At 39.5% G+C, this 13,935-nt stretch overlaps 1 protein-coding gene across 3 annotated transcripts in view; it reads right to left on the bottom strand.

Annotated features, from left to right (window-relative positions):
• The window catches only part of PUDP (pseudouridine 5'-phosphatase), an 80,154-nt gene that overhangs the window by 32,421 nt on the left and 33,798 nt on the right, over positions 1-13,935 (bottom strand). For all 3 annotated transcript variants that reach the window (XM_027447442.3, XM_027447454.3, XM_072029837.1), the window contains one exon: positions 9,765-9,994. In XM_027447442.3, coding sequence (XP_027303243.2) covers positions 9,765-9,994 — 230 coding nt within the window. The remainder of the gene's footprint in view (positions 1-9,764; positions 9,995-13,935) is intronic.

The following is a 13,935-nucleotide window of genomic DNA, read 5'->3' as shown; positions in this document are numbered from 1 at the left end:
TTCCCAGGGAAACCTATGAACTGGAAGACTGAACTCATCAATTTGAGCAATGTTTAAAAGGCTGTTTTTCCTTTTTTTTTTTGAGGAAATATTCTATACTGTGGACAAGATAAGGGCAACCCTCTCCTCTGGTCTGCTTTAGAAGAAACCTTTAGTCCCAGGTTGCTACTAAATTGTCTATGGAGCCAATTTTTCTTCATGTTCTAGGAGTGAGACCTGGAATAACTTTTCAAATTATGCTTTGCAAAAGATTAACTGGAAGAGATGTTTAGTTCCTGTGAAACAGACACTGGCTGCTCAGATGATGCAATTTTAGATGTGTTTCTCAAAAGAACTATAAAGTTAGAAAGGGAGACTCCTAATGTGTTTGGCACCTCATCTTGGTTAGAAGGCAGACAAGTGAAAATATCTGGATCTCAAGTCAACTGATATACCCTTTCAGTTTTCATTTTCTATCATCACTTAAGGGTATGTCTGCATGGAAAACTAAACTAATTTGGATACACAAATACAATGACATACTTCATCCATCTCCCGGTCACCCTACATAAACTAACAGTAAAATCTGTCATACATAATCTTAAATTTTCAAGGCAATCGACTCCACTTTGGCTGTAAACCTGAGCACACAATGTCAACACAGGAACAGTGTTTCCAAGCTCTCATGCAGAGGTTGGTGGATTTACAGCCTTGAAACAGTTACCCAGTAGACCCACCATTGTCCGGGGTTGCCATCCCCACCACACAATACACCTTCCAAGGGAGGGTTTATTCTGCTTCACATAGGGTTTGGCCACTATACAGCACAGGATGAAAGGATAAGGGGGATATTGAGAGAGCATGTAAGAGACTCCAAAGGAGCACTCAGAGAAAACTGCAAGGAAATAATCTGTGAAAAAGCACACCAAGTAAACACGCCCACTAGAAATACAGAATCACAGAATTGTCTAGGTTGGAAGAGACCTCAAGATCATTGAGTCCAGCCTCTGACCTAACACTAACAAGTCCTCCACTAAACCACATCGCTAAGTTCAACATCTAAACATCTTTTGAAGACCTCCAGGGATGGTGACTCCACCAATTCCCTGGGCAGCCCATTCCAATGCCTCACAACCCTCTCAGTAAAGAAGTTCTTCCCAATATCCAACCTAAAACAACCCAGGCGCAACTTTAGCCCGTTCCCCCTCGTCCTGTCACCAGGCACGTGGGAGAATAGACCGATCCCCACCTCGCTACAGCCTGCTTTAATGTACTTATAAAGAGTGGTAAGGTTGCCCCTGAGCCTCCCTTTCTTCAGGCCAAACAATCCCAGCTCCCTCAGCCGTTCCTCATAGGACTTGTTCTCCAGACCCCTCACCAGCTTCGTCGCCCTTCTCTGGACTTGCTCGAGCACCTCCATGTCCTTCTCATAGCGAGGGGCTCAAAACTGAACACATTACTCAAGTTGTCGCCTCACCAGAGCTGAGTACAGAGAATGCTGTGGGAAACGGTGTCAAAAGCCTTGCTGAAGTCAAGCTTCACATCCACATCCACAGCCTTTCCCTCATCCACCCAGCGCATCACTCTGTCATAGAAGGAGATCAGGTTTGTCAAGCAGGACTTGCCTTTCATAAACCCATGCTGACTGGGCCTGGTCGCCTGGTTGCCCGGTAAGTGCCGTGTGATGACACTCAAGATAATCTGCTCCATGAGCTTCCCTGGCACTGAGGTCAAACTAACAGGCCTATAGTTCCCCGGGTCAGCCCTCTGGCCCTTCTTGTAGATGGGCGTCATGTTTGCTAGCCGCCAGTCAACTGGGACCTCCCCTGACAGCCCGGATAAATGATGGAAAGTGGCTTGGCCAGCTCCTCTGCCAGTTCTCTCAGTATCCTCGGGTGGATACCATCTGGCCCCATCAACTTGTGTACATCCAGGTGTCATAGCAGGTTGCCCACCATTTCCGCATGGATAGTGAGGGACACATTCTGCTCCCCATCCCCTTCCACCACCTCAGGGTACTGGGTATCCAGAGAGCAACTGGTTTTGCCGCTAAAGACTTAGGCAAAGGAGGCATTAAGCACCTCCGCCTTTTCCTCATCTTTTGTAACCAAGTTCCCCCCACATCCAGTAAAGGATGGAGATTCTCCTTAGTCCTCCGTTTTGCACTGATGTATTTGTAAAAACATTTTTTGTTGTCTTTGATGGCAGTAGCCAGATTGAGCTCCAGATGAGCTTTGGTCTTTCTAATTTTGTCCCTGCACTGCCTCGCAACATCCTTATAGTCCTCCGAGTGGCCCACCCTTTTTTCCAAAGATTATAAACCCTCTTTTTTCTCCTAATCTCAAGCTGCAACTCTCTGTTGAGCCAGGCCGGTTTTCTTCCATGCCACCTCGTCTTTGGGCACGTGGGGACAGACCACTCCTGCGCCATTAAGATTTCCTTCTTGAAGAGTGCCCAGCCTTCCTGGACTCCTCTGCATTTCAGAACCACCTCCCAAGGGACTCTACCAACCAGTGTCCTGAACAGTTCAAAGCTGGCCCTCCAGAAGTCCAATACAATGGTTTAACTAGTCCTCTTCCTGGCTTCTTCAAGAATGGAGATCTCTACCATTTCATGGTCACTCTGCCCAAGACATTTTCCAACCACCACATCTCCCACCATCACATACCCATAAGGCTCACATACCCATAAGGTTAGAATCTAGCTGCCCCATACCTTCAACAAGGGTATTCTAACTGCCTGGCTATGCAGGAATCAGCATCAACAAATCAGATGACATAGGCTCTAACTCTAACACCTTCATCTGAATTCAATAATGAGTGGTAATTACATCAGTACAGACAAGAAAGTCAAATGGCTTCAGAAGAAAAGGCCCAAATTCTGCCTTCTACTCAGAAATATACCAGCAGCTTGAGAGGGTAGTGGAATGAGTAGTGGAACAACATTCTCCTCTCTTACTCCACAAGTGGCCACTGGCACAAGCAGCATTTGCTTCTGTACAGCACACAACACACATTGAACAATGGTCATCTACTACAAATGCCACTTCATTTGTGCCACTGACTGCAGCCTAATGCTTTGAAAATCAGGTGTACCATGACCATTATAATCACAGGCCATATCACTAGAAAAAACACATACCTAGCAATATGCCAAAGTAGCTGGTAAAAACTGTCCAAGGAGACAAGACAGCAGAGAATGGGTATGTCACAATAGTTTAAAGTGTGTGAAAGTATTTCAGATGAGGAAAAACTGGTAATGTAGGCCTATTCAAAGAAAAGACTAGACCCAAGGTTAAAGAGACAACTATTCATGCACATTTGAACTACGTTGAAAAATGTCTATGCATTTTTGCATTTAAAGCTTTTGTTACTTCTAAAATAAAGTGTCTGATTTGCAAATTGTAAACATTCAAGAAAAAGTACATGTCAATTTATTTAAAAAATGGAAAAGGGGCAGATTATGATGACTGAATTACATTACTTCAACAGCAGGTATCCCAATTTACAGCTCAATACACCATTCAGAATGACTGTTCGTGCCTTTGTAATTTCTGTACCTTATTTAGAGTTCTCTTAATAAATTCAATCTCCAGCTATACATAAGAAATAACAAAAACACCACTAATAAAATAACTAGTTATCTGAAAACCATAATGACTGAAATATGTATACTACATGCACAGATTACAAAGGGTGAAGTTAATGGAAAAATAAAGAAGAAAAATTTAAATAATAATACTTTAAAAAAAAAAATCACAGAATCACAGAATGGTTAGGGTTGGAAGGAACTTTGAAGACCATCTAATTCCAACCCCCCTGCCACAGGCAGGGATGCATCCCACTAGATCAGATTGCTCAAAGCCCCATCCAATCTGGCCTTAAACACTTCCAGGGACGGAGCACCCATAGCTTCTCTGGGCAATCTGTTCCAGTGACTCATAACCCCCATTGTAAAAAAAAAATCCTTCCAAATATCTAATCTAAATCTACCTTCTTGTAGTTTAAAGCCATTACCCCTTGTCATATTACTACACTCCCTGACAAAGAGTCCCTTTCTAGCTTTCTTGTAGGCCCACTTTAAGTACTGAAAGGGCGCAATGAGGTCTCTCTGGAGCCTTCTCTTATCCAGGCTGAACAACCCCAGCTCTCTCAGCCTGTTTTTGTAGGAGAGAGTGTAGAGTGCTCCAGCCCTCTGATCATCTTTGTGGCCTCCTCTGAACTCATTCTAATATGTCCGTGTCCTTTTCGTGCTGGGGGCCCCAGAGCGAAATTCAACACTCCAAGTGCAGTCTCACAAGAGCAGAGCAGAGGAGGGGAATCAACTCCCTCAACCTGCTGGCCACACTTCTTTTGGTGCAGCCCAGGATACGGTTGACTTTCTGGGCTGCAAGTGCACATTGCTGGCTCATCACATTGAGCTTCTCATCAACCAACACCAAGTCCATTTGCTCCATCCATTCTCTACACAGTTCGTATTTGTGCTTGGGATTGTCCCAGTCCAGGTGCAGGACCTTGCACTTGGCCTTGCTGAAAATCATGGAGTTCGCACAGGCCCACCTCTCCAGATACCTCTTGATAGCATCCCATCCCTCCAGCATGTCAACCACCCCACACAGCTTGGTGTCATTGGCAAACTTGCCGAGGGTGTACTCAATCCCAGTGTTATGTCACCAACAAAGATGTTAAATAGCACCAGTCCCAATACCAAGCCTTGAGGAACATCACTCGTTAATGATCTCCACCTGGACATTGAGCCATTGACTGCAATTCTTTGAGGGTAACCATCCAGACAATTGCTTACCCACAGAGTGGTCCACCCTCATCCACAGAGATTATATAGCTTATATATAGCTTTTATCATTGGTGACAGTGTCAAATGCTTTGCACAAGTCCAGGCAGATGATGTCAGCTGCACTTCCCCTATCCGCCAATGCTGTAATCCCGTTGTAGAAGGCTACCAGATTTATCAGGCACAGTCTGCCCTTAGTGAAGCCATGTTGACTTCACTGATGAAAGGATAAGAAATAAAATTTTGGTTTTTTTACACCTACTTTTTACATAAGCTCACAGTAGTGGTGGTCACATTAAGTGCCTTATCCATCTTCTAACCCTTTGTTTTCCTTGTACAATACAGACTAATATTGCAACATGTTCTCAATGTTCTGAATTTCCATTACTTTCTCAACACATCTTTTGTAGGAAAAAATTTCTCTTTGAACTTCTTTTTTTTCTACGACACAGAGTCCACTGAGACTCATAAATTCTAATGCCATTTAATTTTTAATGATCTCTCACTAGATTTGGTACAGAGATTATTCATATCTGTGGGATCAATTAATTAATTAGAAATGGAATAGACCGCAAAGAAATACAGTGTTTTAAATTAATACAAAAGTTTAAATCATTTGGAATTTTTTAAATAGAACAGGCTGATTCTTCATAAGAGAGTTATGACCACTTATCTTACTCCAACGTTCTCTTCTTTTTAAAGGAAGGATACAAATGGTATTTGTTTTTAACTGCACCACTAGAGAGATCTTTTATTTTACAGAAAAAGTATATGCAAAACAACCAAAGTATTGGAAAGAAAGGCCTTAACCCTCCACATCTTGAAGCACATAAATAATTAATTCATGTGCTTTTAATGACATGAATATATTGAAAGTATGTTTACATGTTTTCATGAGAATGTCTGAAGTTTGAGCTCTAGAGCCATTTTTATTCAGTAGCATAAAATTTATTGTCATGAAACAAAATTTCCTCAAGATAGCATTGAAAACTGATAGTTGGTACATTTTAAGTATACATACATGGCAATAGAAAGGTTTTTAAAACTTGTTTCTTAAAGGATGTTCATTAAAAACAAAGAATAATATTCTAATATTTATAAATTCCAAAAGCATGTTTTAAAGTAATTTAAGTTCTTTAATTCAAACTGGAACAAAACCCATCATTTATCAAAAACACTTTTGTTTTCTTACTTTTTTTCAGATCAAGCTGGTGAACTGTATAGCTAAATATACCAAGTTTCAAAGCACTGTCATCAATGAAACTCTGCTTTTGCAGCACATTCTAAAGGTTCCTTTAAAAGGGATTCCCTTTGTAAAAATCTGAACCATAGCAAAATAGTAAATAATTAATTCTAAGAGAATTTGAAATAATTTGTTATCCAAATTATGTTCATATAAAGGTGGGAAATAATGATGATAAAAACACTTTTATTTTTGTGCGTGTGTGTGTAGATAATAGTCTAAATAAAATATATGAAAAGGAAAACAATGTTTGGAACACTATGGACTGAAATATCTAAAATATTCAAGCACAAATTGTTTCTCAGGTTTCATATGTACAGCTCCATCTGGTTTGGACACAAGTTTCATTTGTGTATTTTAAAGCAGAATTTGGCATATATTAAAATAAAACAAAAACTTTAATTTAGTAAAAGACAAAAACTCTAGTATTCAACTGCAGATCATATTCTGATTACCTGACAGATTTAATTAATAATTCATATGACTATGTGTCATATGTGTTAATAATGTGTTCATATAAAACTTCATGTATCAAAAGACAGGAAGGCTTAGGCTGAATTTGCAGTATGTATCTTGTTTGAAATTTCTGTTGTCAACATTATGCTTATTAAATCCATAGTTAATTAAAGAATGAAAAAAAAAAGCCAACATTTAAGAAATTCCCAGATGAACAACTTCTACTCCCCTTCAGTTATACTAAAGAAGCCATCATATGCATTTTTATCTGATTTTAGAACTGCATCCTTATAGAAGGCTGTCTGAGGCTGATATATCACTATGGCTAAGTTCTGGATTTTGTCTTCTACAGCTATGTTGTATTTTTGGCTTGGATTATTACAGCAGTTTTGAAGTATGTCTCCTGATAGTCCTCAGTGGGTATGTGATGTGTTTCACTTAACAGTTTTTGGGTGTACTAGATTGTTTTAGTGGGAAGTTAACTGGAAGTTCTCTCTAGGTACATATTAAATGATCTCCAACCTTGTTTGCATGTGGGGTGGGTATTTTAATTTTTTTATATTGTTTTTTTTTTGTTTGTTTTCATGATTTTATCTCTTAAAATTACAATCATATTGTGACCTTTCTGAAATAGAAACATGAACTAGGAGCATTGGGAAAGATGTCCCTCTAGATATTGGGCTCCTCACATGTGCAGATGACTAAACTGGGAGGAGCTGTTGACTCCATCAGGGGCAGAGAAATGACAAATTAGAGGTCCTGGCAATATAATATACAATACACAACAATATAAATACACAACAATATAAAGTTTAACAAAAGCAAGTGATGGATTTTGCACCTGGGATGGGGTAACTCTGGCTATACAGACAGAGGGACAAAAGGCTAGCAGGGCAAGCAGCCCTGTAGAAAGGGATCTGGGGGTTCTGGCTGGTGGCAAGTTGAACGTGAGCCAGCAGTGTGCCCTGGAAGCTAAATAGGCCAACTATTGCCTGGGATGCAAAACACACAACAGCACTGCTAGCCGGTCAAGGGCAGGGATTATCCCACCCTGCTGGTACACCTTTACTTCGAGTACTGTGTGCAGTTTTGTGTTCCACGGTATAAAAAGGACATAAAACTATTAAAGAGCTTCCAAAGGAGATCAACAAAGATGGTGAAGAGGACAAGACATATGAGGAGCAGCTGAGGTTCCATTGGTTTGTTCAGCCCAGAGCAGAGGAGGCTGAGGGAAGGCCTCATAGCAGCCTGCAGCTCCCTCATGAGGCAGGCACTGAGCTCTGCTCTCTGGGGTCAGTGACAGGACCCGAGGGAACGGCATGGAGCTGGTACAGCGGAGGGTCAGGCTGGGTGGTAGAAAAAGGTTCTGCACCCAGAGGGTGGTCAGGCACTGGGACAGGCTCCCCAAGAGCCTTGGTCACAGCACCAAGCCTGCTAGAGTTCAAGAAGCATTTGGTCAACACTCTCAGACAGAGGGTCTCATTTTTGGGTGCTCCTGTGTGGAGCTACGAGTTGGATGCAATAACCCTTTTGGGTCCCTTTCAACTTAGGATGTTTTTATGATTCTATGAATAACATTTGTCACTACCAACACTGACATTACATTTCCTTTCCTGTCCTTCAGATATGACACCAAATATGTCACCAAATATGTCCTGTCTTTATATCAATTCTCAATACCTTTTGCTCTTTTGCTTTCAGAATTATAGAACATCTTACACCAACACCTCCAACCAACTGAAATGTATGCAATAAACACCTTTGTCATCCTGTTTCACAAAAAGAGATGCCACACAGCATTACAGGAGCATAACTTGATCTTATATGCTCTGGACATACAGTTAAAGAAGCAAGAATAATTTTCTATGAAAGCAACATTAAGCTGTGGTTTCAATATGGAGCAAGAGAGAACTACAAAAACAGTGTAACAAAACTTTGCTACGTGTTTTTAACTCACCTCTCACTTTCTCCAAAATCCTGGGCTATTGCTTCCCAATATTTGCTCTCAGGTAAGCATTAATATATTCTAAATACATAACTACTGGACTCTGTTGTAGATTTACAGCCTTACTACTCAGATTCTGCAGAGTTCTGCAGCATTTAGAATATACCATACAAGGCCTACACACACAAAAACCTAACATATCCACACAGCAGTCATCTGCATGAATATGGTCAAATATATTGGGGGTAACTTTTTCAAGTGAAGTTTATACACATAGACAGAATGACAAGAGGATGTGCAAGAGAAAAAAAAAAAAAAAAAAAAAAAAAGATGGTTAACACTGTTCATATTATGCTACATTCACTGCAACATATTTCACCAATTCCCAGACAGCAAAAATACCATTTGGGCTCCGGATGAGAATTTAAAGCATGAAAGGCTGAGGAATCTTAGCTAATTGTTCCATATATATTTGTGTACACATTTATTCTCAACAACCCTACTGAGAAATCAGTAATCACAGTCTAACCCACTTAAAGTTGTTTCTTAAAAATTAGTATCTAATACATTTTTCTGTAGTAATGAAACTCCTAAACTTCAGAACTTATGTTTCATCAGGATAGACAAGAAGTGAAAAAAAAATATTTTAAGAAGAATGGCAATTTAGTTTGAAATATAAGCGAACATATCACTTTAACTGACTACCAATTTATCTTTCAGATATTCTCCCTACAGATTTCTATTTCAAAATCAAGTCTGGAAAGTTATATATGAGAGAGAATCTACACATCTCTACTACTTGAGAAAGATTGCTCAAACTGATCGGTTTTAAATCAGGAGAAAAAAAAAAAGAAAGAAATACGATCTCTAAGATTTAGAATGCAAGAGGAAAGAGATGGCTTAGAAAAATATACACCCTCTTTACAAAGAAGTATCTTTAATGTTTAGATATTTAAAAGGTAAATCAGCTGCGGAAGTATGAAAAGCAAACTGATCTATCTTTAAATAACTGTTTCTGAACTTTGAGTAGTGAAGTTATGCTTGCAGATTTATGCAGAGAGAGAAAAATCATTAAAGTTTCCTATTACTACATAGTACCATGCAGTAAATCAGAGAAATCTGCATTACAAACTTTATATACACTGAAAGGGACACTTTCCAACAACCTCTAGCTTAAACAATATAAACATCGGGGGAAAAAAAAAAAAGAGGTTGCTGACTTTTCAAACATTTGTACTAAATCTTAACCTAAACATTTATCATAGTCAATCAATCAATAAATAAAACTGAAACATAGCCTGGACAGTATACCCCTAACTTTTCAGTTCATTTATTCCCTCCCCTCCTTACCTTCTCTGGAGCTGCAGGAGGGTGAAATCTCTTTGCACAAACTAGAAATCCATCAGGCTGTGGTTTGCCACTCTTCACCTCAGGGTCATCTCCCAACACAATATGATGAAAAAGACCGAAGAAGTCTTTGTGTCTGGCTGTTTTCATCTGAAATGTCACTTCAGCTGAGCTAGTGGCAACAGCTATGGGTATGTTGTGCTTGTGTAAATGCCGGATCAGCTTATCAACCCCTGCAAGACAAATACATTATATGTATATATGCATATCCATAGGTATTCATATTAATATTTTTTCTTAATTACAACACATTTGGCAATACTTCAACAATGTTGTCATACTGAATATAACATTTTACTTTGATCATTTAAGTGTCAAAGAGAATTCTTGTTATGTCTGAAATGTTCTTGCTCCATGCAAAGATCATAGAATATTCCTCAAGGTATATATTTATTCTGTCATCACAATGTTTTTCTCAAAATATGCCAAAGATTACTTGAATATCATTGTATACCCATCCCAATCTCGTTCAGTAAAGTCCTCAACATTATATATGTTCATTATTTCAAATTCTCTGTAAGTGGAAGAAAAACACAGGAAAACAATTCCTTTTCACACATATACCTGGAGTTATGCTCCTAGTAAACAAACAAAAATACATAGATAGATAGATGGATCAAGGTCAAAAAACATGCTCTTCTCACTGACTGGTACAGTCTTTAATTTCTGAAGCAGGTAACCCTAAGAGTGCTCGGTTTCTCTTTAGCAATTACTAGAGAAAGTAACTGGGCAGAATAGAGGAGTTGTCAATCACAGTTGTTAATACCAGAGCTTTACCTATTGATGCTGTGAACCCAGAGTAATGAACACCTTGAACATAATAGGTAGAAACTTTAATCGGATCCAATCTTCTAGTGAAGGTTAATGTAGGGAAAAGTAGAAACATGGCAGCCTATGTAAGAAGGAAACATGCTTCATTATTCAGTGCAAGTTTTGAGTTTCTTGTGCAAAGGTTTCAATGTTTCTTCACAGCAGCATTCTGAATGCAGGTTACCTCTCTTCAGATAACTAATTTTCTTCAGTCCCACAGCTTCAGCTCATCTGTCAGTATATGTTTACTCTACACTTCTATTGGAGGTAGCCAGCTACAGAAAAGCACTGTTGCTGAAAGGTCATTTCTTCAGGGTCATTTCTTTCTCTTATATTCCCTCAGCACTTCTCATGATTCCAGTGTGTAAATATGTCTATGTGCATGTTTACTTTCTCTTTTTGACTGTCCTAGCTAAAAGGGAGCTAGAATGCAGCTGTCCCTAACACCTTCAGACAGCAAAGATATATATTACTCAGAAAATGCACTTTAAAAATGTCTTTAAAATGATTACTTGAATATGTGCAAACAGCAAGACAGATTAGAAAAAAAAATAAATATACAATAGGAAAATCAGCTGTGCAGAAAAAAATAAATTGCATATGGAAGAATAGCTTGCATAACTTAGCAAGATGAAGACAGCAGCAGTAGAAAAATATTTTCATTCAGTGTTTATTATTTCTTTGGAAAAACTACACATCAACAAAATCCATTTTTTGTTTGAGTCAATTATCACCAATATAGCTCTAGACAGTTACCAGCACACTGAATTACTAATATGATTACTGTATTAATTCCTAATAATTCTTTATTAGGAAGATAATATCTTTTTTAGTACCTTCCTTTTGCCTTTTTTTTTCTCAAAAAAAAAAAACAACAACCAACAGGTGGGGAAATGGGGAACTGATTGAAAGATACAGAAGCAGCTTCCACTGGCACGTACTTTGTTGCTAAATTCACCTACAGCTATAAAGCATTTTCAAATGAAGACTTCAGTTACATCAAAAACAACCAATCAAAAACGCAATGTCTCTGAAGAAGTACAATGGAAGTTTTTGTGAACTCACTAACTTCTAACTTACTTACTACCATGTAAGGTATCAAGGTCCATCCACCACAGAAGGACCCACCTGCTACGCTTCTTCAGACCATCCTCCACCCCTCCCGCTGAAAGTTCAGCTACATGGAGCAATTCATTTTTTTCTTCTAGTCTTCAAGCAGTCATTGATTAAAAACAATAACAACAACAAAAAAGAAAGAACAAAAGAAATAAGGTTCCCCGTTTTTCCAGCGTGAGGATATAGTCTTGATGTACTATATACACAGTGACAAACCTAGAGCACAGCATCATTTCCTTCAAGAAATCATAACAAGATCAGGAATATATATGTTACTTTGTTATACTTGATTTCCAAATGTACTCTTTTCATCTTAAATCATCAAAAAGGTAAATGATGTTTCTTTCCTCTATCCCTAATAAGATCGAAAACAGACACAGAAGCTTACTACATTTCATATGCAATAGTTACACACTGATGGCTACTGGAAGGAAATTAGGTAAAAAGAATTCTAAGCTAAATTTAGGTAAGGAAGCAAAAAAGGAGGATCAACTTTAAACATCAGCATGTTAAAAACGGATTAATCACAAATGTCAATGAAGTTAGCAACTCTGAGGGAGAAAAAAAAATAAAATAAAACCTAAACCAAGAGAAAGGAGTGATTTCTCCTGAGACCACAAACACATTTTGGAAAAAAAAAAAAAAAAAGATATCAATACTTTTTTTTCTGAAAGTTGCAACATATAGAATGTATACATTATTTTATTTCATTTTTGAAGGAAATATTATTCCTCCACTAGTCTCCTAATGTGCTCTTCATTCTCTTTAGAGTCTGCTGAAACCACAGTAACAACTAACATACTGGATCAACTGAGAAACTTAAATTAAGACTTACCCTGAACAACAACAAAATCCTTGGGCTAACTCACATTTTCCTTTTCAGTGACCAATACAAACATGAAGTGCAAAAGTTCAGGAAACCAAAAAATGCTATGCTAAAATGGTATGTCTAAAATAGTTCCTTTCTAATTATTTATGTGCTGTTACAACATTGTATTCTACATGATTTCCCCCCCCCTCAACCCCGAGGTTGGAAGAGAGCTCTGGAGATCACCCAGTCTAGCCCCCTTGCTCAAGGTGAGTCACCTAAAGCTGGCTGACCAGGACCACACCAGGCAGCTTTTGAAGATCTCCAGGGAGGAAGACTCCAAAACCTCTCTCTGGGCAACCTCAACCTGCACAGCAAAGTGTTTCCTGATGTTCAGATAGAAACTGTTTGTGCCCACTGCTTCTTGTCCTGCCACTGGGCACCACTGAGCCCAGCCTGGCTCTGTCATCTCAGCATCCTCCCTTCAGGTACTCATACTCATTGATGAGATCCCCCCGAGCCTCCTATTCTCCAGACTGAGCAGTCCCAGCTCTCTCAGCCTATCCTCAAAGGAGCTATGCACCACTCCCTTGTTCAACCTGGTAGCCCGACATTGGTCTGTTTCCAGTATGTCTCTTGCACTGGGAGCCCCAGAACTGGACACAGCACTCCAGGTGTGGCCTCATCGAGCTGAGTAGAGGGGGAGGATCACCTTTTTTGACCTGTTGGCAACACTTGGCCTAATGCAGCCAAGAATACTGTTAGCCTTCTTAGTAGCAAGTGCACATTGCTGATTCATGTTGAACTTGTCCTTTTCTGTCATCCTGCTTTCCAGCTGGGTGGCCACAGGTGCTTGGGGTTATTCCTGCCGAGGTGTAGGACTCTACATTTCTCCTTGTTGAACTTCATGAGATTCTTGTCAACCCACATCTCCAGCTTGTTGGGGTCCCTCTGGATGGCAGCATGGCCCTCTGGTGCCATCCCTCCAGTTCCATATCATCTGAGGGTGCACTCTACCCCATCATCCAGATTGTTAATGAAGGTGTTAAAACAGGACTGTACCCAGTACCGACCCCTGGGGTATACTACTTGTTGCTGGCCTCTAACTAGACTTTGCACCACTCACCACTACCCTCCAGGCTTGGCTATCCAGTCAGCCTTTTCAATCCACCTCATTGTCTGCTCATCCAGCCCATACTTCAACAGCATCTCTACGAGGACCTGATGGAGGACAGTATCAAAGGCCTTACACGAAGCCCAGGAAGACAATATGCACTGCCCTCTCACTTTCAGTTATCTCCTCTTTTTAGTTATCACATTTTATACTAAAATGTCATTATTCATTATGAAGCAAAAATTAATAATACATTTGTAATACCT

This window comes from Anas platyrhynchos, chromosome 1 (genome assembly GCF_047663525.1).
Source record: "Anas platyrhynchos isolate ZD024472 breed Pekin duck chromosome 1, IASCAAS_PekinDuck_T2T, whole genome shotgun sequence".
NCBI lineage: Eukaryota > Metazoa > Chordata > Aves > Anseriformes > Anatidae > Anas > Anas platyrhynchos.
Note: the sequence above shows the minus strand (reverse complement) of the source record. Positions and strands in the feature narration are given on the sequence as shown.